This window comes from Panthera leo, chromosome B2 (genome assembly GCF_018350215.1).
Source record: "Panthera leo isolate Ple1 chromosome B2, P.leo_Ple1_pat1.1, whole genome shotgun sequence".
Taxonomy (NCBI): Eukaryota; Metazoa; Chordata; class Mammalia; order Carnivora; family Felidae; genus Panthera; species Panthera leo.
This window is the reverse complement of record NC_056683.1, coordinates 105,501,533-105,529,491: the sequence shown is the minus strand read 5'-3', so window position 1 is coordinate 105,529,491 and position 27,959 is coordinate 105,501,533. Positions and strand designations below refer to the sequence as shown.

Below are 27,959 nucleotides of genomic sequence, written 5' to 3'. Positions count from 1 at the left end.
TTCAATTTTGTTTTCTAATTATTTAAATTATTGACCATTTTCATTTTTGTTTCTCTACTAGACTTAATAATAGATAACACTAGAACAGATTCTGCATATAAAATAATTTTATTTATTAGAATGTCTAAGATGGTCAGGACCATAGACCCTTGGGCCTCCCTGGGCAAGCTACTTCATTAGTTTGTGCCTCTATTTGCAGGATCTAACAGAACCTACCTCGCAGGGATGCTGGAACATTCACATGAGTTATATATGCAAAGGCCAGGGAGCTATGACTGGCATTAACAAAGCACTCAAAGGAGTTATAGCTGGAGTTAGTGTTGTTGACAATCCTCTCTAGAACATTGGTTCTCAACAGGGAGTGAATTTTGCCCACCCTGGAAGACATCTGGCAATGTCTAGAAACATTTTTGGTTATCACAACTTGAACGTACAGGGTAGAGAGCAGGGATACTGGTAAATATCCAACAATGCACAGAACAGCTCTCCACAACAAAGAATCGTCTAACCCAAAACACCATAGTGCCAAGGCTGAGAAATCCTGCTCTAGACTCTTATTTTATAGATGAGGAAAGGTACATCAAAGAGATTGAATAATTTTTCCAGTTAAAGTAAAGCTGGGATCAAATATTTCATCTCCTATTCTCAGTAGGTTTCTCCTCTGTGGGAAAGACAAGATCAGCTCCCTCTGAAAGTGAAGAAATTCTAAAAGTCACTTGCAAATGCTGGCCGGGTTAAAAAAATACACACTCTGGGCTCCATTATGCTCATTGGTATCAAAGTAGAGCTCAGGAGTCAGCAAACTGTGGCTCATGGGCCAAATCTGTGCTGCTGCTTCTTTTTGTAAATAAAGTTTTATTTACACATTTGTTTACATATTGTCTATGACTGCTTTTGCATTACAGCAACAACAGAAACTATAAATGGATGCAAAAGAGACTGGATGACCTGCACAATCTAAAATATTTACTATCTGGCCCTGGACAAAAGGTCTGCTGATCTCTGCTATATAAGAAATCATTTCAAGTATTCCTCATTAGTTAGAATATTAACACTGTATGGGTGCTTGGGTGCCTCAGTAGGTTGAGCATGGGACTCCTGACTTCAGCTCAGGTCATGATCTCACAATTTGTGAGACTGAGCCCCGTGCTGCGGTCTGCACTGACAGTGTGGAGTCTACTTGGTATTCTCTCTCTCCCTCTCTCTCTGCCCCTACTCTGCTCACTTGCATTTGCTCTCTCTCTCTCTCTCTCTCTCTCAAAATAAATAAATTAAAAAAAAAAAAGAACATAAATGCTGTAAAAAAATTAAATACAAATAAGGTACTTTATCTGGTTTAATGTGAAGGAAAACAAAATGTTCAGCAACATAGGACTGCAGCACAGCTAGGACACTGTACTTACCTGTATTCTGGCTTCAAATAATGGTTAGCTCGTTCCAAACATGTTATTAAATCTGTCGTAAATAAAGGTAATTGCAATTAGGAGCCTGAATGGAAGTTAGGACACTCATGCTAAAAAAAAAATAATAATAAAGAACTTGAAAGAATTTTAAATAAAAGAATTTAATAATTTTAAACAAAAAAGAACTTTTAAAAAGTGTTTATCCACTATCTAGTTATTATCTGAATTTTTTCCATTTAAAAATAAATTAACACTGAGAACACTATCTTCAGGATTTAATCAGTCTCCTCCATTTCGCTTTTCTACCACCAACGATGGTTTTTCAGCAACTGCCCAATGGATGATAACAGAAACTATTTCAAACAGAAAAACCAACATTGACTCATTACTGTCTACCAAATGCCTACAAAGATCATGTGCATAACCTCTCTTGGCAGGAGGAAAACAATTTCAAAAGCCTGACTTAGTTCACAGAGAAGATTCGGGAACATTTTAATTTAGCAATTTAGCTAGTGGCATCTGAGTGACCATGGAACCTCATGTTTACTGAGAATACAACCTTTTCACTTTAATCAGTCAGGACCAAGGACTTAAAAAGAGGATGTTCTTTTCTTTTGGAGTATAGAACTGAATGGACACTCAGCAACAGAGATGTTAAGGTACTGTGGATTTTGATGCATTTAGTTCAACCTAGTATAGTTTCCACAATATTCCACACTTGCTGCAATAGTTCTTTCTTAATATTTTCAATAGTTCTTAGGGAACAACATATGGTGAACACTAGCCATGCTGGGATTGGCCAGATTTGATTGGCTGAGAGGGAAATGAATGGTGCACCCCCTTCCCAGAGCATTTCTGGCCAGACGGGACTGAGCGCAGAAACTCTGGGCACGTCTGTGACCCTGGGCAGACGTGGAGTGCACTGCACAGTCATCACTCCGGGGCACGAGAGGCCTGGACAGGAGGCCATGCTTTCCTCCCTTGTCAGTATTCATGCTCCCTTCTCTCCTGCTCAAGTATCAGCTCCATGGTTAAGGCACACTGTGACAGTGACTCCACATGTGACTCACACTCACATGCCTCTTCTATGCTGGTGTACTGGTGTATGTGAATGAGGGTGGGGCAGAGGGCAGAGGTGCCGCTGGTTAAACAGTGTGTCCCCTAAGCTAAGAAGGGTTGGTGGAGGGCTCCAGAGAATAGGCAGACCTTAGCAGCCAGACCTTAAAATAGACCTGAAAATGTACCATCCAAGGTTTCTAGGAAAACGAGATCAACCCTTTCTCATATAGGTCAGCTGATCAATCTAACAAGCTTGATACAAGTATTCTGAGTTCAGATCTAACTGCTTACAAGGACATAACATTCTTCTCTTCCTACACATACTCGGTACCTGAGGTCACAATTCTATCCAGAGACGGTTATAAGTAGCAAGAGGAATTCATAGACAGACACACGTTTACAGATTTGTGTTGATTCTTTTGCTATACCTGGATGGTCGCTGCTGGCATAGGTCAGCAAAAATCCCCGCCCGGAAACGTGGGATCCACTCTCAAAGCGAACAGTGACTTCGTTTGTGTTCAGTAGGAGTTCTTTGGGAACAGGCATACTTCCACAATATGGTCCTAAAAACAAAGCACACTTTGGGCACATTCAAAATTTAGGCCAGCACAAAGAATGGGCATATTTCTTTCCTTAAAGGTGAAATTTAGCAGACAACACATATATAAGATGGTAATCTTCACCCAACTGAAGTTTTGCTTAATAGTGGAACTGATTAGTGCCTGAATGTGGACTGGATTGTACTGACAAGCCAAGGGGGGAAGTGGCTAACTCCAGATAAGCAATAGGCTAGACCCAGTTAATTGTGAACAACCCAAGAGATAGGTTCTAGTTTTTGTAAAAGACGACTAACAAAGGTTAAACACATTAGGTAGTGAAGAAAATGTTATCATAAAAGTGATGTTCTAGGGACCTCCTAAATTTGCTCAAAGAAACTCACAAATATTTTTCCAAGGAGGTTCCAGAACTAAAAGAAGGTTCCAGAACTAAAAGACTGCCAATGCGTGGTAACAATCTTGTTTTCATGCAATTTACACATTTATCTCTCTCTTACAGTACCTTCTGGTTAACCCATATAATTTATTTTGATTTGCAAAATGAAGTTTATAAAAAGGCAGAGGAATCTCTAAAGGCTTTTGAAATACCATAGTATAAGTTATGCAATTAGAACATAACACACTGTTTTCTAGATTGAGTTGCTTGAAAAGCAATAGGAAGCTCAATGAACTCTCAAAGGACAAAATTAGATTTTGAACTGAACAAGAAAAACAGATCTTCCTAAGGCTACTCAAGTTTAGCTTGTAAACGGTCATCTTAAAAGTCATGTATGTTGGGGCACCTGAGTGGCAGAGTCAGTGAAACGACCGACTTCAGCTCAAGTCATGATCTCACAGCTCGTGGGTTCGAGCCCTGCATCGGGCTCTGTGCTGACAGCTCGGAGCCTGGAGCCCGGAGCCTGCTTCATATTCTGTGTCTCCCTCTCTCTCTGCCCCTCCCCCACTCATGCTCTGTCTCTCTTGGTCTCAAAAATAAATAAACATAAAAAAAATTTTAAGTCATGTATGCAAGACATAATAATCCTAAGAAAATAGGGATTAGCAAAAGCCAATTTTGACAACAGGTATTCTTCATTAACCAAATAAAACAGGATGGGAAGAGTCGACAGCAACATCAAGTAATAGGCAAGAGACAGCAGTGCCAACATCAGGTAAGGAAGGAGGAGGAAGGAAAGAAAAAGGTCCAGGAGAGGATCATGAACCCAACTAGGCACTCCTCTCCTGCCATAAGGGACCAGATTTCTCCACTGTCCTTCCAGGTTTCAGCTTCAGAAGACGTAACAGAATAAAAGAGAAATGCTATGTGTTTACCTTTGTGCCTCGAATCTCTGTTATTCCTTATTATTGAATGAGAGTGAAATCCAAATAGAAAAAGGTTACTTAGAGACAATCATCATATATAATTACTTATACATGAGTTAATACTAGCAAACTGCTTAGAACAGTACCTTGCATGAGGGCTATAGAAGTACTTCATAGTTAGTAGTGAGTAGTTAAATAAATAAATCTATTAAAACAAATAAACAATGCTTGTTTTCCTTTTAGACTACGCCCCATGGAGTTAGAAACTTTTCTATCCCATCACTTTTTCTATCCAGCAGCTTGTACAATACCTGGCACGTGGTGGCCTTCCAAATATTGTTAGAATTGAAATGAAGCTACATGTTCTTTTATTTATTTTTATTTTTTTTTAATGTTTATTTATTTTTGAGAGAAAGAGAGACAGAGCGTGAGCGTGGGAGGGGTAGAGAGAGAGGGAGACACAGAATCTGAAGCAGGCTCCAGGCTCTGAGCTGTCAGCACAGAGCCCGACGCGGGGCTTGAACTCACAAGCTGTGAGATCATGACCTGAGCTGAAATCAGCCGCCCAACCAACTGAGCCACCCAGGCGCCCCCTAAATGTTCTTTTATTTGCAACAGTTTTTAAAAGCCACACCTGATTATAAAGATGCATAAAAGATTTAATCCTGGCATTAAAAATATTTTTTAATGTTTATTTTTGAGAGAGAGAGAGAATGCACGAGAGCGAGTGTGAGCAGGGGAGGGGCAGAGAGAGAGAGGGAGAAACAGAATCCCAAGCAGGCTCCAGGCTCTGAGCTGTCAGCACAGAGCCTGACACAGGGTTCGAACCCATGAACCATGAGATCATGACCTGAGCCAAAGTCTGGGGCTTAACTGTCTGAGCCACCCAGGCACCCCTAATCCTGGCATTTTAAAATATGATGAAAAGGTCAGGAAAAGAAATGTGGAAAAGCAAGGGAGGAAAGAAAATCATTCGTGTAATAAATATATAGATGTTTATGAACTTTAATAGTGCTCACAGCATGGTAGATAAGCAATTTACACTAAATCCATTTTTGTATAATAAAGTTGAAGGATGAACATTTTTAAAAAATTAAAGTGAGTCAGGTTATTGTGCTTCACTTTTGCAACTCTTTCTTAGTTCACACATACTTGAAATTCCTTTTTTGTGCAGATGAATGAAGAGACTTGCTTTGCAAATCTAATAACAATGAAATAACTAGTAACTTCTTGCTACTCATAAATGAGAGTATTTTTCTAACCAAACTTATCTTTTCCAATACAAAATAAGAACGTATATCCTCCTCTCCAAATGGTGATAATGATACTGATCTCTCAAATTTCTATAGCATTCCAATGAGTCCTAATAAAAACAGTGAGGTAAGCAAGTCTAAATTGATCATCAATGAGAATTTGTTTGAATTCTTTTTAGTTGAAATATATTTGATATATAACACTCTAAATCTAAGGTATACTATATATTCATTTGATATATTTATGTACTTTAATGTGATTGTCACTGGAAAGATAATTAGCACTTCCATCATGTTACATAACTGGAATTATTAGTCTCTTAGAAAGTTTGGTGATTATACAGTGGACCCTTGAACCATGTAGTGGTTAGGGGCGCCAACCCCTGTGCAGCTGAAAACCTGTGTGTACCTTTTGAGTCTCCAAAAAGTTGACTACTAATAGCCTGTTTTTTTTAATTTTCATACTAATACCTACTGTTGATCAGAAGCCTTACCAATAATATAAAGAGCCAATGAACACATATTTTATATGTATTACATACTATATTTTATAATAAAGCTAAAGAAAAGAAAGTATTAAGAAAATCATGAAAACACATTTACAGTACCGTATTAAAAAAACAATTCATATGTAAGTGATCTGCATAATTCAAACCTGCATTGCTCAAGGGTCAACTTTAATTCAATACTGTTGCCTATACTCACTATACTGTGAATTAGATTAGGGTTTATTTACTACTTGTTACAAGCTTGTACCCTTAAACAACATCTGGCTTATCCACCCCACCCCATCCCCATCCCCTGGTACCCATGCCATTTTACTCTGTTTTTATGAGCTTGGCTTTTTTAGATTCCATATATAAGCAATATCTTATAGTACTTGTCTTTCTCTGATTTATCCCACTTAGCATAATGTGCTCCTGGTCCATCCATGTAGTTGCAAATGGCAGGATGTCCTTTCCCTTGCCTCAACAACTGGATTTTTTTTTTTCAGATTTTTATGGAACAGTTGAAAGTAACGGTTGCAACACTGCATATATTTTACAGAGAAAAGAGCGTATATCATCATGCTAAGCTGTCGCGCAATGTGTATCATTTCCTACACCAAAAAACCACATAAATACAGTAAAACTCTAATTCGGCTGTATCCTCCCAAAGTCATGATAGGAATGTGAGTTGGGAGAAGTTCAAAGATAAAATGTAAACACATACATTCCTTTAATCACCTGTGCCCCCCAGGCTCCAGACCTTCTCCTCTTCTTACGGATGGATTGCAAAAATGCAACTAAGACCTACAGGGGATGGAATGGACCCTCCCTCTATCAACGCAGCATTAGAAGTTATTTTGATGGGTTCATCACAGCACAACCCTCACAACAGCAGAAGGCAGCTTCAGTCCCGCGTGGAGGCTGGAAGTGGAATACTGACGGTGGTACTGCCTATGGCAAAACATCCACATTATTTCCTGTCTGAAGGCCTGACAGATAGATTGCCTTTCACAGAATGAAAGTTAACAACTGCATTCCTAGAGTTAAAAGGGGAAAGAGATGAAAACAGAAAAAATGTGACTGGCTGTGAGAGGGAAAAATAATGGGAAAGCACTGAAGGGTCCTACCAGTTTGTGCCAAGCAATGTTTTCAGTTCTCAGCCAAACTCTGTGGAGGATTATACCTTTTCTTATGAAAAAGCCTGTCTCCACCCTCAGCTGGCCAGACAATATATGTCACTGTTAGTAGTCTCCATCCCGACTTTTAAAAAGGGTCTACGGGGGCGCCTGGGTGGCGCAGTCGGTTAGGCATCCGACTTCAGCCAGGTCACGATCTCGCGGTCCGTGGGTTCGAGCCCCGCGTCGGGCTCTGGGCTGATGGCTCGGAGCCTGGAGCCTGTTTCCGATTCTGTGTCTCCCTCTCTCTCTGCCCCTCCCCCGTTCATGCTCTGTCTCTCTCTGTCCCAAAAATAAATAAAAAACGTTGAAAAAAAAATTTAAAAAGGGTCTACGCCTATACTTAAACATTCACAAAGACAATTCCAATGGAAACCCAAATGAAAGCGTGGTGACTCTGTCCATGGTTACCGTCTCTGTCCTGGGCAGTGTTCCTGGACTGGTAAACCTGTCTCAGTTCACAGACTGAACTAGTCTTTCTTGAGGGGGTCTTAAGAACATGAGCAGACCTCCATATAGGACTCACAGTTCTGCACGGGCGTTTGCTTCACAAGCGGCGGTGCTGTGTGCTTTGCAGCCCTTGGACTTGGTAGCTCCCACTCTCCCTCACCTCTGACCTTGTCGGCGAAGCAGATTTCTTACTTCGCCATCCCCAGTTCCCACCAGACTGGGGCACAGCAGAAAAGCAGTTAGTTCATCAAGTAGGCAGACAAATCAGGAAAGATAAACACCTCTCCCTTTTGTGAAACTGAATTGGTAGCCCTGGATGGTGGGAAGGGCTATCAGTGACACCAAACGGAATAGCACCGTGGCATCTGGCACCAGACAGGAGACCAAGACCTGGCAGACAATGGGCTGATTCCTTGGACAAAAGGATAAAAGGCCAGGAACCGTAGGAGCTGCCTTCATTGAGCACAGTAGGCCAGTTCCTCTCAACACATCCCTTGTCTGGAGCTACTGTTCCATGAGCAGCTGAGAGGGAAACCTTTATCTTTCTTCGTGTGAATAAAAGAAAACTGTCCTACAAGGAAGAATAAACTGCCCCGAGCCAAGCCCAGAATCCTCTTGCTTGTCTGGCAATCTGACAATCTGTTCTGTACTACAATTTATGCTACTGCTACATTCTCTGAGGACTGTCTGGGACTCTACATTACAAGGCAATAATAGTGTGGTTGATAACTGCTCCAAGCCATTTTGGGTGGGCATATGCATTTCACTTTGAAACTGATGAAACTAAGCTTTTGTTTCCTCTGTGAAAGGGTGTGTTTTAAAAATGGTGGGTATGCCATTAAAAAAAAAAAAAAAAAAAAAGACTCCTGCCCACCCATAACCATACAAAAACCAGAGACCAAAGAGAAACCTAACTCCTGAGAGCTCTGTCATAAATCAAATTAAGCAACAACAAAACAACCTCCTGAAAACTTTCATTAACCTGATGAACACCCTCTGAAACACACATTTAATTTCTCATGACAGATAAGAACATGCCGATGAGTCGAAGTGACCCTTCCAAGGGAGTGTCATGGGAGGAGCCAGCCACATCATACGCTGCTGGCTGCCAGGAAGGTGGTAGCTGGAGCGGCCCGGATTTGTGCTCGGAGGCGTGCTGATAAAGCAACCTCTAGAAATGCTGAAGCTGCAAACGCCTTCACACTTGCGACCGGTTTCCGTTTGCTTTTTCAGTGCAGTCAGATGGCACGGTTGTCCTCGCCTGCCAATTGCAGTAGGGTCATCGTACAAAATTACAGAATTTTCAGGGCCATTTTCTTTGAAAAGGAGAGAAATTAGCATAAAAAAGGATATTCCTGGACTATGCTATTAAAACCATAGTCACGTAAGAATGTAAGTGGATACGTATCCCTGGAGAGTTTTGGTCTCTGGTTCCCAGACAAAAATCAGTGACAGATGATAAATGAACCAGGCAGATTCCAAGACAAAGGTGCAGCTTTCCTTGGGGCTATGAGACGCAGGTCAAGAGATGCTGGAACACCAGGGCTCACAACCCACCTAGGCCATTCCCTCTCTCCCAACAAAAGATGGCAGTTACTGAAACTCATCACAGTGTCTCCAGGGAAGAAGGATCTGGGGAAAAGGAGGAGGAGGAGGCCCATAGCTTTTTCTCCCTGAGGCTTACAGTTATGTCAATGAGGTACCTTGTGTGGAAGGTACCTCAATATAACCTTTCTTAATAAGTTTCTTTTTGAATTCTATCATGGCATAAAAGACAAAACAAAATAAAAAAACACATAAACAAAAAGTAGTCTTTCCCAAGAATGTCCAAAACGCAGACCCAATCAGAACAAAATAGACTTGAAGCCCAAAACAACTTTGCACAAGCTAGAAATTTCTTCGAAGGCTTTTGTTTTATTTTCAAAAGTTGTAAGAGTTTTGCATGCTTCATAATATTGGCTGGGAGACATAAACCATTTATAAAATAGAAGTTACTAATCTTGTGCTTTCTCCCTATTTAGGATTTTTAAAAAATCAACAGACAGGGTATAATGCAGTATGCCAGATGTGTATCTTTCTAAAAATTATCATAGAAGTTGTGTTGCAGTTAGGAATTAAAACGCTTAGTATCATTTCCCACTTTTCCCGTTTCTCTTGTTCCTAGTGTAATATAAATATTACCAGTTGGCTTCCCATCACTGTACTTCTAGATCACGGACAACGGTTAAAAAAAATATTGGGAGTGGAGGTGGAAGTGCCAGAAATGTAAGAGAACAATTCTTGGGGTTCTGAGTTTTTCTATATCGCAAATCATTTAGCAGACCACAACTGATTTAATCAATTTACCGTGAGGCTCCTGTGGTAAGCTGGTTTCTTTCTACCTCTAACCACAATGCCTCCTTAAGCATGCTGACTAGGAAGCATTTTCGTTTAAACCTTAACTTTATACTGGTACTCTGTATGTGAGTGATTTCTCAGAACTCCGTCTTCTCCTCAGGATACCTCTATGGGGAGGCCTGGAGAAGTTTCCATCTCTTCCAGCAAATGACAAAACTACAGCTCAGGTTTTCCTCTACACAAACCACTGGATCGGATGGTTTTTGTCATGCAGAATTGGGACATTACAGGGTTTAAGAGTGGAGTCTCTGTAATCAGATGCCCAGACTTGAATCCCACCCAGATCTAGTAGAGTGATAAGCGAGTTACCTGAGGTCTTTGAGCTTCAGTTTTCTTAACTGTGGATGTTAATAATAGGCCCTGTCCTTAGGGCCATCATGACAGTGAAAGAGGATAGTGACTCTAAAGAACTAAGCCCAGGGTACAGCATATAACTGAATGTTCACGTGTAAGCACCTTCTACAGTACTTTATGGTCTTTTCTATATAATAAGCAGAGTCCTAAAATTTTATGTAAATCGAGTCTTTTTGAAAATGCAGAGGGGATATTTGCAGAGCTTTTGTAAAAATCCAGATTTTTAAATATATGTTTGCCAAAACCAAGCTACATGCAGTCAGATTCATTAAATGTTCAATAAGCATCAGCAATCGCAAGACTATGCTAAGTATCAGGGCTACTGAAAAAAAAAAAAAAGAATATAATGCAATTTCTTGCTCAAGGAACCCTGCACCTTGTGTAAAGAAGCTAACATAATGATCTCAATCTGAGATTCGTGCTCTAGTAAAGGCTTAGAAAATCAACACAAGCCTCAGAGAGAGAGTAAGCGGGGCTATTGGACATCAGAGAAGGCTGTTGGGTAAATTGCATTGGATTTAGTTCGTATGCATGCGCATGTGTGTATGTGTGTGTTAGAAGGGGTGGGAAACACAGGGGAAGGAAAGGAGACCCATAGAAGGAACACCGTCAACAAATGTACAATGGCATAAAGTTGTACAATGTGATGTGTACAATGTGATGTGGAAAAGACACAGACATGGGGAGACCCAGAAATGAGCTGGAAATGAAGGTGGGGAAGAGAGTGAGTGAGCCTTGAATGCCACCCTGACAAGTTTCTGTAACCAGGGGGATACAATTAATAACTTTCAAAATACGGAAAGAAAGAAATTATAATTCTATTCAACAAGATAGCTTGGCTAGCCTGGAGGGAAGAGAGGCTGGTGAAAGGAGAGAGGGAAACATGGGGAGGCTCTTTCCACAAGAAACAAAGATGTAGCCTGGCAGTGAGAATAAAAAAGCCAAACAGAAACACAACCAACTGTGGGCTTGCAGAATATGTGTTCTTGGTTCATCTCACAAGGCTGGATGGAGAAAATCTGTAGAGGGAGCTGTTTCTGGCTTGGGGAACCCTTGTCACGTGCTTGGAATGCTTTGGGCAAAATGATTTGACCAGGAATGCACCAGCAGGGTAGGGTGCGGCAGCTCAGCCTCTACTGGGTGGAAGGGGAGTATTCAGGGTGCTAAGAGTGGACCGGTGGGAGCGATGAGGATGATGGCTCACACCTGCTGAGTGCTTCCTGTGTGCCAGGCCTCATTTGTTTAAGTTATACATATGTGCCTCGATTACCCATATACAGCTAGATAGTACTGTTTTGCCCATTTTAAACATGGGGGATAGAGACAGAGAAAGACTACATAACTTGCTCAAGGTTAAGCAATTAAAAAATAAGCAGTATGGCAGGAATGTGAAGGCAGGCAGTCTAATTCCAGAGTCCACACTCTTCAGCACAAGTGAGAAATCTAGGCAGAAATGACAGCCTTAATCTCAATCAATGCTGAAGGCCAGCCTGGTTTTATTGATCCACAGTGACCCGGGTGGGGAAGCCTATGAGACTCCATCAGAGCAAGGTCATTTGAGATCCTGAAGAGCCACTATCTGGTTTCCACCCAGATTCTTCCAGCAAGTCCATTGTCCAAGAACAACCCTAAACTTCACACATCCAGGGAAGGCCAAATTTCAAGGGAAACTGGGACCCAGTCAATCTTCCTGAAACATCAGGAAAACAGAAATGACAATTCCTCTGGGGTCCCTGAGGGCAGTGGCAGCAGAAACAAAACTCTTGAGTGAATTCAAATCTCCAGGTCCTTTCTGGTCAGCAAGACCGGAAATGGAACTTAGCCATCGGATGAGTCATGAAGAGTTTTAAAGTTGAGAATAATGACCTTTAGTATGCATTCACAGCCCTCCCTCTTTAGTGTCATAAATAAAAGTTAGATATTTCATACTTTAAATGTAGGTATTTTGGTATAACACAGTATCTGAAGCAGCATCTACGTTTTCCCAAAGTTCAAGATATTTTAATGTTTTATATAATTAACCTCTATTATTTTTTTACATTGTGAATATAAAAGGCCAGAGATGGAGAATCAGTACCAAAGCAGCACTCTGAACTGTACTATGAAACAATTCTAAATTTTAAGATATATTATTTAAATAGACTCTCTGTTTTAATCTTCAAATCCAGGCTTAAAAGTGAACCTGTTCAACCCTAGAGTAGTGTTGGCTACCTCAGTGAAGGTTCTGTGGTCTTATGTGCCCAAATATAAGATAAGTTTCCTCTGAAAAGGTGCCACCTTAGATTTGTGTTTTTCAAAGGCTCCTAGTACACTGACCTCTTTGAACAACAAGGAATCGAATTGTTTTGGGAAGACACTAGAAATACTTAAATGAATGTAGTTTTGAATGCCAAAAAGAGCCCACCTGACAAAGAGCTGTGAAAAGAAACAAAGAAAACAATGCAGTCTTAGTTTGCATTCCTGGGGAGGGGGGGAACATATGACCTCACAATTTCTAATGCTGGAAGTTTTTGCAAACAGGCCTTTCAAAGATCATTTTATTTCAGTTTTTAAAAAATGTTTATTTATTTTTGAGAAAGCAAGTGAAGGAAGGGCAGAGAGAGAGGAAGACAGATTCTGAAGCAGACCCCACGCGATGTGGGGCTCGAATTCTCCAACTGGGAGATCCTGACCTGAGCTGAAGTTGGGCACTCATACCGAATGAGCCACCCAGGTGCCCCTCAAAGATCACTTTAAAAAGGTATAATGTTATATTTGCCAAAAATGCATAATCTGACTTCAATCATGAAGGAACAACAAACCAACCCAAATCAACATTCTACAGAATAAGTAGCTGGAACTCTTCAAAACTGGACAAGGACAAAGTAAGACTGAGGAACTTTCCCAGATTAAAGCAGATGGAGGAGTCATGATAACTGAATGCTTTGTGACCCTAGCTGAATCCTGGAACAGAAAAGAGATGTTCATGAGACGATCGTGTTTCTTTGGAAGGTAGTCTCAGTTTCTTTGGTCTCTTGAACAGAAACCCAGAATTTCCACAGTTAGAGTGAAAACAACCTCTACTAAGCAAACTATACTTGTTACTTTTGGCGGGGGGGGGGGGGGGGGGGGGGGGGGGGGGCGGGGGCGTGGTCAGGATATTAGCACACATGATCTTGAAAGTCAGTGTATATATATATTTTAGATCCAAATGCTTTGTAAGTTTAAAAGCAAAACTTGTATTTAAATATATCTTTAAAAAAATAAAAATAAAAAAAATAAAGATATCTTTAAAAACTTATTTTGCCCTTAAAATTTGTTTTCCCAAAAAAAGGTTGATATACCTTTACTTTGTCAATTTTGCTGCATCCTGGCTGTTTCAAGGGTATTTTGAAAGGAATAATCAGTGTCTTAACTCAGTGATAAATACATATGGAATTCTTCTAACTGATATTGAACCTGAAATATCAACTATAATTATAATATGTGATAAACAGAAGAAGAATAATCCCACCTTGTCTCTATTAGGCCTTTTAAAAGCAATGAGATCAAGTGCATGTTTTGCCTGATTACTGTGATAGTTGGTGTGGTTTACACTTGTTTACAATGCATTTTACTACCATGAGTGTGGATTACAAAAGTGCCCAAAGTATATGAACCAAACATTTAAAACAAAATTGGCATATTAAAAATGAACTGCATCATGATTAAAAGTGCAGAACTTCAGCATACTCACAATTGTTAATGCAATCAGCTTTCCAAGTACTTCCATTCTTGGCAAAGCTTACTAACACTAATGCCAGAAAACATTATTCTTTTTCAAAACATTAACTCCACATTCAAAATTCTGATAGTGTTGAGCCTTAAAATCTCTTGGCATGGGTTTTAACAATTCATTGGTTAATGAAAAAAACTGAGTTGGATAAACGAAAACTACTCAGCTATTTCAGTCACGCATGTAATTGTTAGAGCTGTCATATATGGGGATTTCAAAGAGGTATTCCAGAACATACATTCTCCACTGCTGCCCTTGGGCAGGCACTTTGTGCCATCACCACCAGCCCAGACAAGTGTTATGGATCCTGGAGACCCTGCACTACTAGGGCTCTCCCTCCATGGTCATGCCAGGTCCTGTAGCTACACTGGCTGCAGAGTAACCTCCCACTCTCCCAGGGACCTGGGCAACAGCCCCACAGGAATGCCCACCCCCAGCTGGACACAGGATGACAAAGCACTTGTCCCTCCCTCCTCCCTCCTCCCTCCTCCCTCCTCCTCCTTTGCAGATGCCTGCACTCCTTAGGGAAGTTCAAACTGACCAGGGGACTATTTTAACTAAGTTAAAATATTGGTCTAGTTAGTATTTTTGGTCAAAGGAAATCTATTGTTTATTAACATATTAACATCTGATGTTAAAGAAAAAATAGAAAGTGGAGAGAAGATATAACAATACCCATAGTTAAAACTTCTGAAGTCTCACTTTAAGATTCTCTAGAAGTTTGGGCACCTGGGTGGCTCAGTCGGTTAAGTGTCCAACTTCAACTCAGGTCATGATCTTGCGGTTCGTGAGTTCAAGGCCCGTGTCAGGCTCTGTGCTGACAGGTCGGAGCCTGGAGCCTGCTTCGGATTCTATGTCTCCCACTCTCTCAGCCCCTACCCTGCTCACACTCTGTCTCTCTCAGACATAATAATAAACGTAAGAAATAAACTTAAGAAAAAAAAGATTCTCCTGAAGTTATGTTGTCTTAGTTGATGTGAAGATTTTTTTTTTCCCAATTGATATAATATTAGTGTATATTCATATTTTACCTAATAGTATATCATAAGCATCTTCCCATATTAATAGTCTTTTAAACAAATATGTGTTTAATATGCCAACTAACTGTAACATGTCTTAGTGAACTGGTTCCTTATCATTGAACTTGTTGATTCACTTTTCAAAAAATCATTGATTCACTGAGTCGATCTACTACATTCACGTCACTGGATTCAATATTATAAGCACATAGATAGGAGTCAGTGGCTCCTCTCAGAATGCTTTTCAAAACTACAAAAGATACAAACATGCACACAACACATATAGCATATGCATGTCTACACTTTCTATATGTGGCCCTAAGCATAAGCATTTAATTTAAAAAAAAATATTCTTACAGGACGGAAATATCCTAATTTTCTTTCCAGGTATTTCTTTTATTGCTGATTTCTGTAATCCTTGTCTACTGGGTTTGCCTTAGCACGACCGATCAGGAAATCTCTAAAGTAGCCACAGAAGAAAAATACTGAGCATCTTTAAATGTTTCATCTTAAGAACATCCCTAGCCAATTTGGGCGCCTGGGTGGCTCAGTCAGTTAAGCCTCCAACTTTGGCTCAGGTCACGATCTCGTGGTTCGTGAGTTGGAGCCCTGCATCGGGCTCTGTGCTGACAGCTTGGAGCCTGGAGCCTGCTTCGGATTCTGTCTCCCTCTCTCTCTGCTCCTCTCCCATTCACATTCTGTCTCTCTTTCTCAAAAATAAATAAAGATTAAAAAAAATCCCTAGCCAAAAACATTAACTACACCTGCATGTCAGACAAAACTGCTGTATGATGTAATACTGGGCTGAGACTTTGTTGTGGTTTTCTCTGAGGGGTGGTCCTGGGACAGAGAAGCAGACATCTGGAAACGGAGGTCTTAGAGCCACAAAGACATCGATATAAATCCTCCTCTCATCCCTTACTGAGCTGTGTGATTTTTGGCATGTTAGTCAAAAACAGAAAACAAAAATCCAGCAAAAAACCCCAACTTATTGTGCTTCAGTTTCCCTACTTGTAGAAAGGAGGTAAGAAAATAACATTTACCTCCAAGGTGGATGTAAGCGTTCTAGAAAACCTATGTAAGGGTCAAGCATGTGCCTGGCACACAACAGACACTGAATATGCTTATTTCCACAATGAGCATATATTCTGTTTTTAAAAGATAAACCTAGGGGTGCCTGCGTGGCTCAGTCGGTTAAGCGGCCGACTTCGGCTCAGGTCATGATCTCGCGGTCTGTGAGTTCAAGCCCCGCATCGGGCTCCGTGCTGACTGCTCAGATCCTGGAGCCTGTTTCGGATTCTGTGTCTCCCTCTCTCTGACCCTCCCATGTTCATGCTCTGTCTCTCCCTGTCTCAAAAATAAATAAAACGTTAAAAAAAAAATTAAAAAAAAAAAAGATAAACCTAACCATATATAATAAAACATAAAGAGAAAATTTTATTTACTTGGCTTTACTGCTACAGGTGAATTGTAAGGCATTACTCATTTCCTAGTGAAGGGTCTAGTCTTGAAAATTCAAGAGTCTAGAAATGTAGAGGTCGGTGCCCAGAAGCTGACCATGAGCACCTGGGAATCTACCTCCTAATATGTAGTTCATCCCATGCTTTTCCTCCTTTCTGTATATTCGCGAATACACATAGGAGATGATGAAGTAAAGTCACAGTGTGGGAAAGCCACTTCCACTGTCCAATCCTGCTCCGGAATGATTTGCTCCCCTTTCTAGTTCTTCTCACCTCGCCTCTGATTTGAGAGAGCCCCAAAACAACAGAGGACAGGACTACTCTGCTGCTCTATCAGCAGGTGGAATTAACTGCTCACCTTTCAAGAAAGTAGATGTTCCCCTGGAGACACCAGTGTGGAAAAGCCGATTCTGGCCCTGCAGTGCTTTGCCCCATATTTTACAGGAGAGCTCTGACACTCAACCCTCTCCTCTGAATGTGAATGAAATTTCCTGGCTAATGAGGGTTTCCCTGAAGAGTGCTTCCAAAAAATAATACACATTTGGTCACCAGTAAGTGTTCCCAGGGGCCTTAAGCAACCCTGGAATTCTCATTTTTCCCATTTGAATCAAACTGTGGAGTTAAAAAGTTGCAACCAATCACATGAAATCAACTATCTTTACTCTGTCAGAGCAATTCAGTCATCATTAAAATAGACATAATATTCCCAGGGATACAAAAATCTTGGATTTTTCTTCCCCCCATGGGGGTTAGATAAACACACATATCTGAATGGTCTCCAGGCTAGTCTGGGCCTCCACGCTGGGAGGAGGAGCCAGGAGAGAGGAAACACATCTGTGTGCAAAGGTAAATACAACATTGAAAGTTGTGTGTGTTTGAGACGTTGCCTATAGAGCTAGGAGGTAGACAAAACTTGCATCATTTTTGGAGTTGTATGCATAGGGAATTTCAGAAAACCTCTAACCTCAATAGACCCTGTACATAAGATTCTGTCTTTGTTTTTGAATTGTCTAAATCCACGCTGTTTCCTTGGGCTCAGGATCACAGGGTCACTGTTACAGTGACTGCAGACTCCAATGTACTAACCGCACACCACAAAGCACAAAAAAAGCTTAGTTTCAAAAGATTGTTTTGAAAACTGTCCTTTGCTTTTGCCGTTCCGTTACCCTGAAAACTCTGACCTCAGACATGCACGGTCCATTCCCTCGAGTCACTTGGGTCTCTGGTCAAATGTTCTCTTACTGGAGAAATCTTCCTGACCGTCCCTTGTGAAGTAGTAGAAACCCACTCAAAAACAGGCCCTGTATCACCTTAGGATGCCTTATTTTTCTTACTCTTATTTTTCTTTAAAAAAAATTTTTTTTTAAGTTTATTTGAGGGAGAGATGGAGAATGAGCAGGGGAGGGGCAGAGAGGGAGAGGGAGAGCAAGCATCCCAAGTAGGCTCTGTGTTGTAAGTACCAAGCCCGATGCCAGGCTTGAACTTATGAACTATGAGATCATGACCCGAGCCAAAACCAAGAGTTGGATGCTCAATTGACTGAGCCACCCAGGCTCCCCTCTTATTCTTATTTTTCTTTCTCCCTACCTCTCATATCATAGATGCATTTGATTTTCCACCTCCCCTCCCCGGCAGTGCAAGCTCCATGAAAGGAGGAACTTTGTTTTTTCACTGCTATATCCCACAGAGTTCGTGAATACCCCATTACTGTTCAATAAATATTTGCCACATGAATGAATGACTTGTAGATGTTTCAGCCAAATGCCATACATCTCCAATTCTCTTCCCAGCAAGATATAAATGCAAACAAAGCTCCTGGAATACATGTAAGGCTAACACTAAATCTCCTTAGATGTCTTTGTTGCAACTTACAAAGCAAGTGTATCCATATGAGCTATGCTAAGAATTTACAAAAAGCAAGCTTCTCTTCTAATCTTCCCAGGCTATAATACTAATGAACACACAACTTGCCCTCCCTCCCAAGTTTCAAATCATTTCATGCTCACAGAAACCTAGATATCTTTCTTACCATACTGATCGGAATTGGTGGTGAAGAGAAGGTAGTCAGAGGCACAGGTCTGGGATTCAATATCCAAATCTCCTAACCTCAGAATCAGTCTCTTCCCCTTTGGTACTCTGATAGTCTTTTCACAAACAGTGTGATTGGGGTAAGTCCCTGGATAATTCTTAGACGTCATTGTGCCGCTGTCCTGATAGGTCACTATGTGCCCACAGCCATCACCTGGTAAAGAAAAAAAGGAATGAAAGAAGTGAAATTAATTCTTATCGAGCATTGAGAGAGTCTAGTACAATCTCCAAGTCATGTATTTATTCCTTCTTTGCAGAGAGAAAAGCTAAAAAAAAAAAGAAGAAGAGGAAGAAGAAATTATTTATTATTTCAGGGTATTTCATCTGGTTTCCCAGTTTAATCTTCTGAATATTGATCAAAATGTTTCCGATACTAGAATGGAAAGCCCTTGGCAAACACATCATTTAATAACACTACTTTTTCTAACCATCTATTTATCTACCCACTGAAACTTGCAGAGTAGGCCCTCGACACTCACACATTTGCCATTTGTGGCAACGCCACGCAATAATTTGTGATGGAGAAAATAATCTGACACGCTTTAGAGGGTCACCATACTGCTACACAAGAAAATGTGCGCCACATGCTGCTGGTAGAATCTGAGACCCAGGCTGAGAGGAGAGTGAGAACCTGTAGGAGGCTAGCAGCCATTTGACATTCGTATCTCAGTTAATGGCAGTCACAGTTGTGAAGGTTCCTGATAGACCCAGGATGTGTCATTAGAGATTGTCGAGGGTCTAGTGCATTGAGCGCTTGCCACGTAACCAGACCTGGTATTGACAGAGACACAAAAAAAGCAGCAAGGGCAGCTTCGCAGAACTAAGAGCAAAACGGGAGACGGTCACATGTTCAACTAATATAATACTAGGTGCTATGTGCCATATCGGGAACTTAAAGTGCTGAGGAAGGTAGGAGAGAATCGATTTCAGTGAATTATCACACTTCACTAAAATAAATTTTCTTAAGACTTTTCTGAGTAGGAAAAAACATCAATTGACCAACTCGTTGCTCCAGTAGATGAAAAAGACTAAATCATTCACTCAGATATCTAAGTGCGTGCACAATTGGGTGGGTTGCAAGTTAAATTAGCATACATTGCATTCAAATTGCAAAATTCCTGTGGTTAGTTTGGCTTCACATAAAAGCAAGAATTTCTGCCCTTAGCTGGAGAGAGAGAAAGCAGAAATTGACTGAAGAAGGAATTCTCGGAGTAGTAATAAAACGAGGCCTCTGCATCCCAAAGTCTCCCACAGAAAAGCCCCAACTTGAGCAGCCTTCTTCCTCCTCTAGCCTCTTCCTGAGCTAGAGAAGGATTGGCCTGGGGCCTTCGTTTATCCCACTCTCTTCTGACCCTGAGGCTCCCAGCCTAAATGATAATGGAGGCTTAGTTAAAAAAAAAAAAAAAAAAAAAAAAGGGTCGGGGAGGAGGGGGAGGCACAGAACTCCAGAATCTACTCCATTATCAGCAGACAAGTCTAAGGAGAAGATCCACCCATAATCCAGAAACTGCCACAAAATTCCCAGGGCCCCAGACAGGCGGATGGATGGGGAGAGAAGAATTAACTTTACCAAGCGATGGGTCAGAGAAAACCAGCAGAAACACAGGTGGACACCAAGATAAACTACTATGAAACCTGGGCACCTAGGTTTCACCTAGGGAGAAGCTGTGCAATTTATCTGGAAGATGATAGAGACCCATACAAGTTTTTGAGAAAGGAGATAATGAAAGAAGTATTTGGAAAAAAGATAGTCTGGTTTGGCAATGCTACAGGAATTAGGATGTAAAGAGAATCTGGATCAGAGGAGCAGGACAAAGGCTAGGAATGGGGCAGCTAGAAAGGGAAGGGAAAGAAAAACAGATATTCACAAGAAAAAAAAAATTACTGGACTTGGGTCTTGGCTACTTATAGTGGGAAAGACAAGAGGAGGGAGAAAAAAAAAAACAACCACTGAGATTGTGAGTCTAGAAATGACTGGAACACTGAGGCTAATATAAATAGAAAGAGAAGCCCAGAAAGAGAGAGAGAGAGAGAGAGAGAGAGCAAGCGAGCAGGTCTGGGGGCAGACGTTGTAAGTCTGGTTAAGGCTGAGGTGACAGCTCTATTTCTTGACATCTCTGGCAGTGAGCACAAAATAGTTAAAAATTAAATGAAAATTATACTAGAATGAAGCATGTGGTGCAGAAGCACATAGTGAACAGGGCTTTGACTTAAAATTTGAATTATTTGCCTGCTTGTAAAGGCTTTGGTTTAAAAAATCCAATTTTGGTGAGCCTGGGGGGCTTAGTCAGGTAAGCGTTCAAGTTCAGCTCAGGTCATGATCTTGCGGTTTGGGAGTTCAAGCCCCTTGTCCGGCTCTCTACTGTCAGCTCAGAGCCTGCCTGGGATTCTCTGTCCCTCTCCCCACCCCCCACTCTCTCTCTCTCTCTCTCTCTCTCTGTGCCTCCCCCACTGGCGCTCTGTCTCTCAAAAATAAACATACAAAATCAGTTTAAAAATCTAATTTACAGTTTCTCTTGAAAACTGGAAAGACATGGCAATCATGCCAGCAGGCATTCTTATGGGGCTAGTGACACAGTGGCTGCCCCTTTAAAGGAGACAGGTGCCCTGGCTCCCCACCAGACCCTGACTTCTCATTTCTACGACACGTCCCACCTTGGGAGGCAATGATTTTGAGCATGCTGCTAGGGCAACACTAGGGAAGCTAGTGTACAAAAAATCATGCATACAATTACACACATAACTAACCCTCTCTATGCCGCCAAGAGTTCACCTGGTCAAACATGTCAATGCCTTTTATTACTATGAAATTCTCTGCTTTAATAAGAAAAGAAAAAGCAAACTCTTTTGGAAAACACAACTAAAAAATATAAAATGAAGGGTAGTTATATGTGAATCAACTTTCATATCATTATTGTATTCTTGATTTTAAGTGACATGTCATGACAAAGGAAAATCCCAGGGTATCACGTTTATCCAACCCTGTAATTACACTTCTTACCAATCACTTTCACTCTAAAGCCCAAGAGGAAGCTAATTTTACCGGGTGATACGGGGCAGAAAGTGAGCAGGTTTGTCTCCAACACTCCCCTGTTATTCTGCCTGGGGGATCTGTGCCTCCTTGGAAAAATTTCTCTTTTCCATTAACTATCAGAATGAAACTCTAGGAGTCTTTGTTCTGCCAAAAAAAAAAAAACAACAAAAAAAAAAAACCCTGAAAGGAGCTGCTGAGTCCTAATTCGTTAAAAAGCAAGCTGTCATTAGAAGTTGTAATTTCACCTCTGCCTGTGGACAGAGACTATTTCTAGAGTTTTCTGTGGCAAACACTAATATAATACATTTATCCCAGGGTATTAACTACATCAGGAATTTTCACCCTATTGTCCTCCCATAGCGTGATTAAGAAAACTAGATAGAATAATAATACTGTAATACATACTTGAAAGTGGATGAGAGAGTAGATCTTAAATGTTCTCACCACAAAAAAAGAAATGGTAATTTTGTGAGGGGATGGAGGGGTTAGCTAACATTGTCGTGGTAATAATTTTGCAATATGGAAGTGTGTCAAATCAACACACACTCAACAAATCAATGTGTCAAATCAACACATTGTAGATTTGAACTAACACAATGTCATATATCAATTATATCTCAATAAAGCTGGAGGAAAAAAGCACTAGAAATATGCCAAAGGGGAGAATAGAGAACTGGTAGGGAGAGAAAATGGCTACCATATCATGGATTGTACAAGGCAGATTCATGCAAATAATCAACAATAGAGAAGCAATATTCCCATGACCTCATCCTAACACTCTGGTAGTTTAACTCATCACCTGACTGTAGTTAAGAATCACGGACAGGGAAGACAACAAAAATTATTTAAAAATCTATCAGTCTTTGTTCCATTTCTTATGTGTCAATGTCAATTTCCTGATTGTGATTTGCAAGATGTTATCATTGAGGGTAACTAGGTAAAGGGTACAGGACATTTCTCTGTGTTATTTCTTGCAATTGTATATAATCTACAGTTATCTCAGAAAAAGTTTCATTAAAAAAATTGAAAAAAAATCTGTCAGTGTAGTTAATTTTGGCTGACGAGGGTGAAAATGAGGGGGCTTTCATTTTCTACTTTATACTTTTCTACACTATTTGGATTTTGTTATTCTGTGTGTTTCTCCCATTTAAACTATGCTTAAATAAAATATACAAATTTACATTGAAAAAGTATATATGGAATGCCAACCAATAAAGGAGGCCACTTTTATTTGAAAATCTTTCTGTAACAAATTCATTATCCATCTTCCTCATATTTGTCTAAGGATCATGGGGTGTTATGTCTGCGGCGGGGGGGGGGGGGGGGGGGCGCTATACATGTTCCAGTTTACAGATGAGAAAACACAATGTATACTGACTTTCCTTAAGGCTGCTTTACTGATGGTGGATCCCAGACTGCAATTCCCAGGTGATTTAGCAATGGCTCTAGGATTTTAAAAAACATTTTTGTCTCTCTTCTTTGATTTTGTAACAAATACTTATGCTTAATCTTTAAAAAACATCTGAACTGCTGCCCTATCAGACCTTCCTTTGGATACTTTGATGACACCCTCTTATTAAAATGAACAGTTCCCTAATAAGAGAAAGCTGACTCCTGCAAGTCATAAACAGATGGAAAACCATTGGGTAGAAGGTTGAGGAAGAACTTCAAAATTTAAGTGCCAGATGTGTTACCATCTAAACTCACTGATGGATCCCAGCATGACTACAAGTAAGGCAATCAGATACTAGGTGTCTCCAGGTTGGATAAAATGTGCTCTATGCACCAACACCTATGAAGCACTCTTGCCAAAAAGCAAAACGTGAATCAATAATTGACTCCAAATCTCATCAAGCTTTACACCTAACTTCCAGGCTACAGGAAATGCACAAGTTGATGGACACCGTAAGGAAGCCATTAGCCAAATCTAGGCTGGAATATGCTAGTGCAACTGACCTAGTTTCTTCAACAATGAATTGTATAAAGAGGCATAAAAGAATGTATTTATTTTAAACTAAAGGAAACTGAAGAACCACAGCAACCCAGTGAATCTCATTTGGATCCTGATTTGAAAAACCAACCTTATAAAACTGTTTCAAGAAGGTAAGTGGGGTACTGATATCAAGAAAGTATTATTCATTTTATTAGGTGTGATAATGATGTTGAGGCTGTGTAAGAAATGTCTTTTTTTGGGGAGGCCTACTGACATATTTGGGCTGAAATGGCATGATAACATGAAGTCTGGGATTTGCCTTAAAATACTCGAGTAAAAAAAGGGAGGAAGCAGGATAAGAAAAAAGAGATGGGGGAAGGTTGATGGCTGCTATGGATGAGGGTTCGGTTTAAAAAAAAAACTGAAATGAAAAGAAATGAAGGTCAGTCTTTAGGGGAAAAAATATCACCTTGGTTTTGAGGATTAAGCTCCATATGCTGTTGGGAGGCCTGATGGGTAGTGAGCCACAGTGATACAGGAGTGTGGGGTGAGACCGCTAGGTTCAAGTGTCACCTACCTAACATCAAAGGGGGGGGGGGGGACATGGAAATAAAGGGGAAGGAGGAAGCTTTGCCACAGGGAACTTGTCTAGTCTTCAAAAGTGGCTACCACCCAGTGTTTATCTTTTTCTTCCTTTGAACTGTAATTTAATGGCCAAAGCACATGATGACTAAACTATCCGTCATTTCCTCCTCTCCTCTGCAGAATATGTGAAGAGTGGTCACTCCATGATGGGCCTAAATCCTGGGGTTTGCTTGGAGCCATAGCCAACTTGTGAGACTGATCAAACCCCTTCTCAAAACAACTTAAAAAACAAAACTGGATGAAGTTGAGATTTTGGAAAAAGCTGCTAAGTACTCAGTAGTTTATAGATCCCCAAGTGACCTCTACACAAAATTTAAGTATTTGATTTGTGAACATTTGGAAACAATCTAAATTAGAAAAGGATGGTCAAACTATATCTCCAAGCCATGTGGTAATAAGGAAAAGTTAAAGTCATGGTTTAGAATTCTCTTTAACTTAAAAACGCAATATAGTGTACTAACAGATATAAAGGGAAAACGTTTGAAGTGTTACGATGTAGGATTACAAGTGATTTTCATTTTATTGATACATTTATTTTCTAAATTCTCTACAATATGAAAGCATAATGTAGATATCAGAAAAATAGTATAATGAAAGATACCAAATTTACCTAATATTCTGTGTAACATAAGCTACTTTTAGCATTAGCCTTAAGGTACAGACTGAAAGAAGTCTCTTTAAACCAATACGCACAGACTGTCATTAAAAACTCACTCAACAGCTAGGAATTTAGAATAATGCAGATCTCACTTGAAGGAGCTCACAGGCAAGAGGAGAGGGGTGTGCTAACAAGTAATTCCTGAGAGTATAGTGACAGCTCCCAGAGGTATGGGCTCAATATCTATTCTCCAAATGCCTGAAACGAATGCATATGTCTCTATGCTTTTAATATCAGCTGTTCCGGAAGTATGGATATACAGGGTATTTTCTAAATAAGCTTAAAACAAATCCCAGATGCTTGTCTACACGCGTCAACTGTTTATTTAGTCTACTCTAATTCCACCCACTAAGAAAGGAAAACAATAACTTCCTTAAAAGACTATTTCCCTTTGATAAGAAATCACGTTCCACTAACAGAAAAGTGAAATTAAGACATACCTAGTATGAACTAAGTTCTGTAATACTACAAAGCAAGAATTAGGCTTCAGAAGAAAACTTTCAACTGAATTGCACTTGTGGAAAATTGGATGACATAAAATACATAACGCAAAAATTCCTTTAAGATTAATTATTAACTAATCCATACAAGAAAACAACAGACCTCAAACATTTAAAAAATTTATGACCCATAGTTAGAACATAGATTTTTTGGGGTGCTCAGGGGGCTCAGTCAGTTGGGCATCCAACTTCGGCTCAGGTCATGATCTCACAGTTTGTGAGTTGAAGCCCTGCATCAGGCTCTGTGCTGACAGCTCAGAGCCTGGAATCTGCTTTGGATTCTGTGTCTCCCTCTCTCTCTGCCCCTCCCCCACTTGTGCTCTGTCTGTCTCTGTCTCTGTCACTCTCTCTCTCAAGAATGAATAAACATTAAAAAAAAAAAAAGATTTTTCATTACAATCTAAGTAAGCACACATACACACACATGTAGAAACAAACAGAAGTCTAACGTTACAATTCTTTTTAGCGTATGTAATGCATTATGATTTTCCTATTCCACTCCTTTTTTTTAAATTGAAAGCATGCTGGTTGTGTCAACTGAATTAATTTTATTGCCTACTAATGGGTCACCACCTGCAATTTGAGAAATAGTGCTCTAAAATATCACAAGAGTGAAACCATTTCTAGAAACATGATTTCATTCCTGTTGTATCATTGCTCTTCTAATATTCAAGTTATAACAGGTCTCATCCCATATACAATCACCTGTGTGTGGGTGTGAGAACATCTTTTCCCATGTCTAAGATCAAGTGAGCTCTTGATGACTACAATCTTTTCAACCACAAAGGGGAGTTTGCAATTATTACAGAGTTCTTTGTCTGATGGCAATGTGAACAGATTTCCCAAGGTATTACTAATTTCATTGTCAGCCATACTCTCTCATAAATTTTGCTCTTTTCAGCCGTGTTTAACTTTTTTATGTTGTGTGTTGCCTGGAATGGAAAAATAAGAGCAGGAGGGTCTAAGTGGTTATGTGAGAATAAAGCTAGTAAGAATGAAGTTGTGATGGTGACTTCAATTATTCAAAATTTTTCATTTTATTGAAAGGAAAATGGATAATACTATGCTGACAGAAGACACAGCTATAGATTAGAAGCACAGGACCGAGTTCTGCAAAACTGTTTTAGAATCTCTTTAGACCTTATTGCTACCAAGTATAATAATGGAAGCTAATGATAGGACTAATGATCTAAAGAAGATGATACTTTTGCCTCAGCAGATGAAAGACATTTGGCAGTAAAATAAAAGGAAACACAAGGTACATATTGTCAAAAAGTCTCTCCATGTAAACTCCCAAGATGGTGTTTCCTATCAGCTGAAAGAACCACTTAAAATAAATCAATTTGAATGCATGAAAGTGAAACGAGTCATTTCTTTTTTTTTTTTTAATTTTTTTTTTTAACATTTATTTATTTTTGAGACAGAGAGAGAGCATGAACAGGGGAGGGTCAGAGAGAGAGGGAGACACAGAATCCGAAACAGGCTCCAGGCTCCGAGCTGTCAGCACCGAGCCCGATGCGGGGCTCGAACTCACAGACCACGAGATCATGACCTGAGCTGAAGTCGGACGCTTAACCGACTGAGCCACCCAGGCGCCCCGAAACGAGTCATTTCAAGAGGTCCTATCCAAGACTCCTTACATAATGTGAGGCTGTTTCCATCAGGGTGCAAGGGCATCAAAAATTTTAAGTGTTCACATAAGAAGCATACCTAACAGTAAAAAAAAAAAAAAATTCAAAACCTAATTTAATGCTACCCTTTAATGTGCTATAAGTAAAACCACATAGAACTGCAAGAACTGCATAGTTCTTGGTCACTCTCCTGTTCTGTGATTCCCAAGGGAAAGTTAAAGATCACAGAAGGGGTGTGGGTGTGGGGGAAGAGGGCTTGCACACCTATTGCTTTTCTAATTTCATAAATTATTTCCATACACTTAAAGAGGTGACAGATGACAATGGTTAGGACACTGGGCTCCTGCCCAGTACTGGCTGTTTGACCTTAGATAAGTCCCTTTACCTCTCTTAAAGAGCTACAATTCATCATCATAGAGACAATGATAGCGTCCCCCTCCCTCGACACACAGGGTTATCATGAGCATTAAGTGAGATAATGGTAGTAAAGTATTAAGCATAAAGGCTAGCATACAGTAAGAATTCAAAATATTTTAACTGCCATATTTTTATTTAAAACTACCACACATATTAAAGTAGCAAGAATATTGCTTTGAGTTCGCCGACTTTGTCCAAATTCCCTCACTCACTGGCTCCATGATCTTAAGAAATTACCATTTTTTTGTGTATCAGTTTTCCTCATCTTTGAAAAGCCTAACCACATATGTGCCTGGGTGGCTTAGTCAGTTAAGCGTCCGACTCTTGATTTCAGCTCAGGTTATGATCTCACAGTTATGAGATCAAGCCCCATGTCAGGCTC

At 40.2% G+C, this 27,959-nt stretch overlaps 1 protein-coding gene across 3 annotated transcripts in view; it reads right to left on the bottom strand.

Annotated features, from left to right (window-relative positions):
* The window catches only part of DCBLD1 (discoidin, CUB and LCCL domain containing 1), a 67,304-nt gene that overhangs the window by 26,086 nt on the left and 13,259 nt on the right, over positions 1-27,959 (bottom strand). For 2 of the 3 annotated variants that reach the window (XM_042939685.1, XM_042939684.1), the window contains 3 exons: positions 18,701-18,913; positions 2,891-3,025; positions 1,404-1,455 (listed from right to left, as the gene is read on the bottom strand). In XM_042939685.1, coding sequence (XP_042795619.1) covers positions 1,404-1,455; positions 2,891-3,025; positions 18,701-18,913 — 400 coding nt within the window. Of the gene's footprint in view, positions 1-1,403; positions 1,456-2,890; positions 3,042-18,700; positions 18,914-27,959 lie in introns of those variants that run through there. The other variant, XM_042939686.1, reaches the window with a different exon arrangement.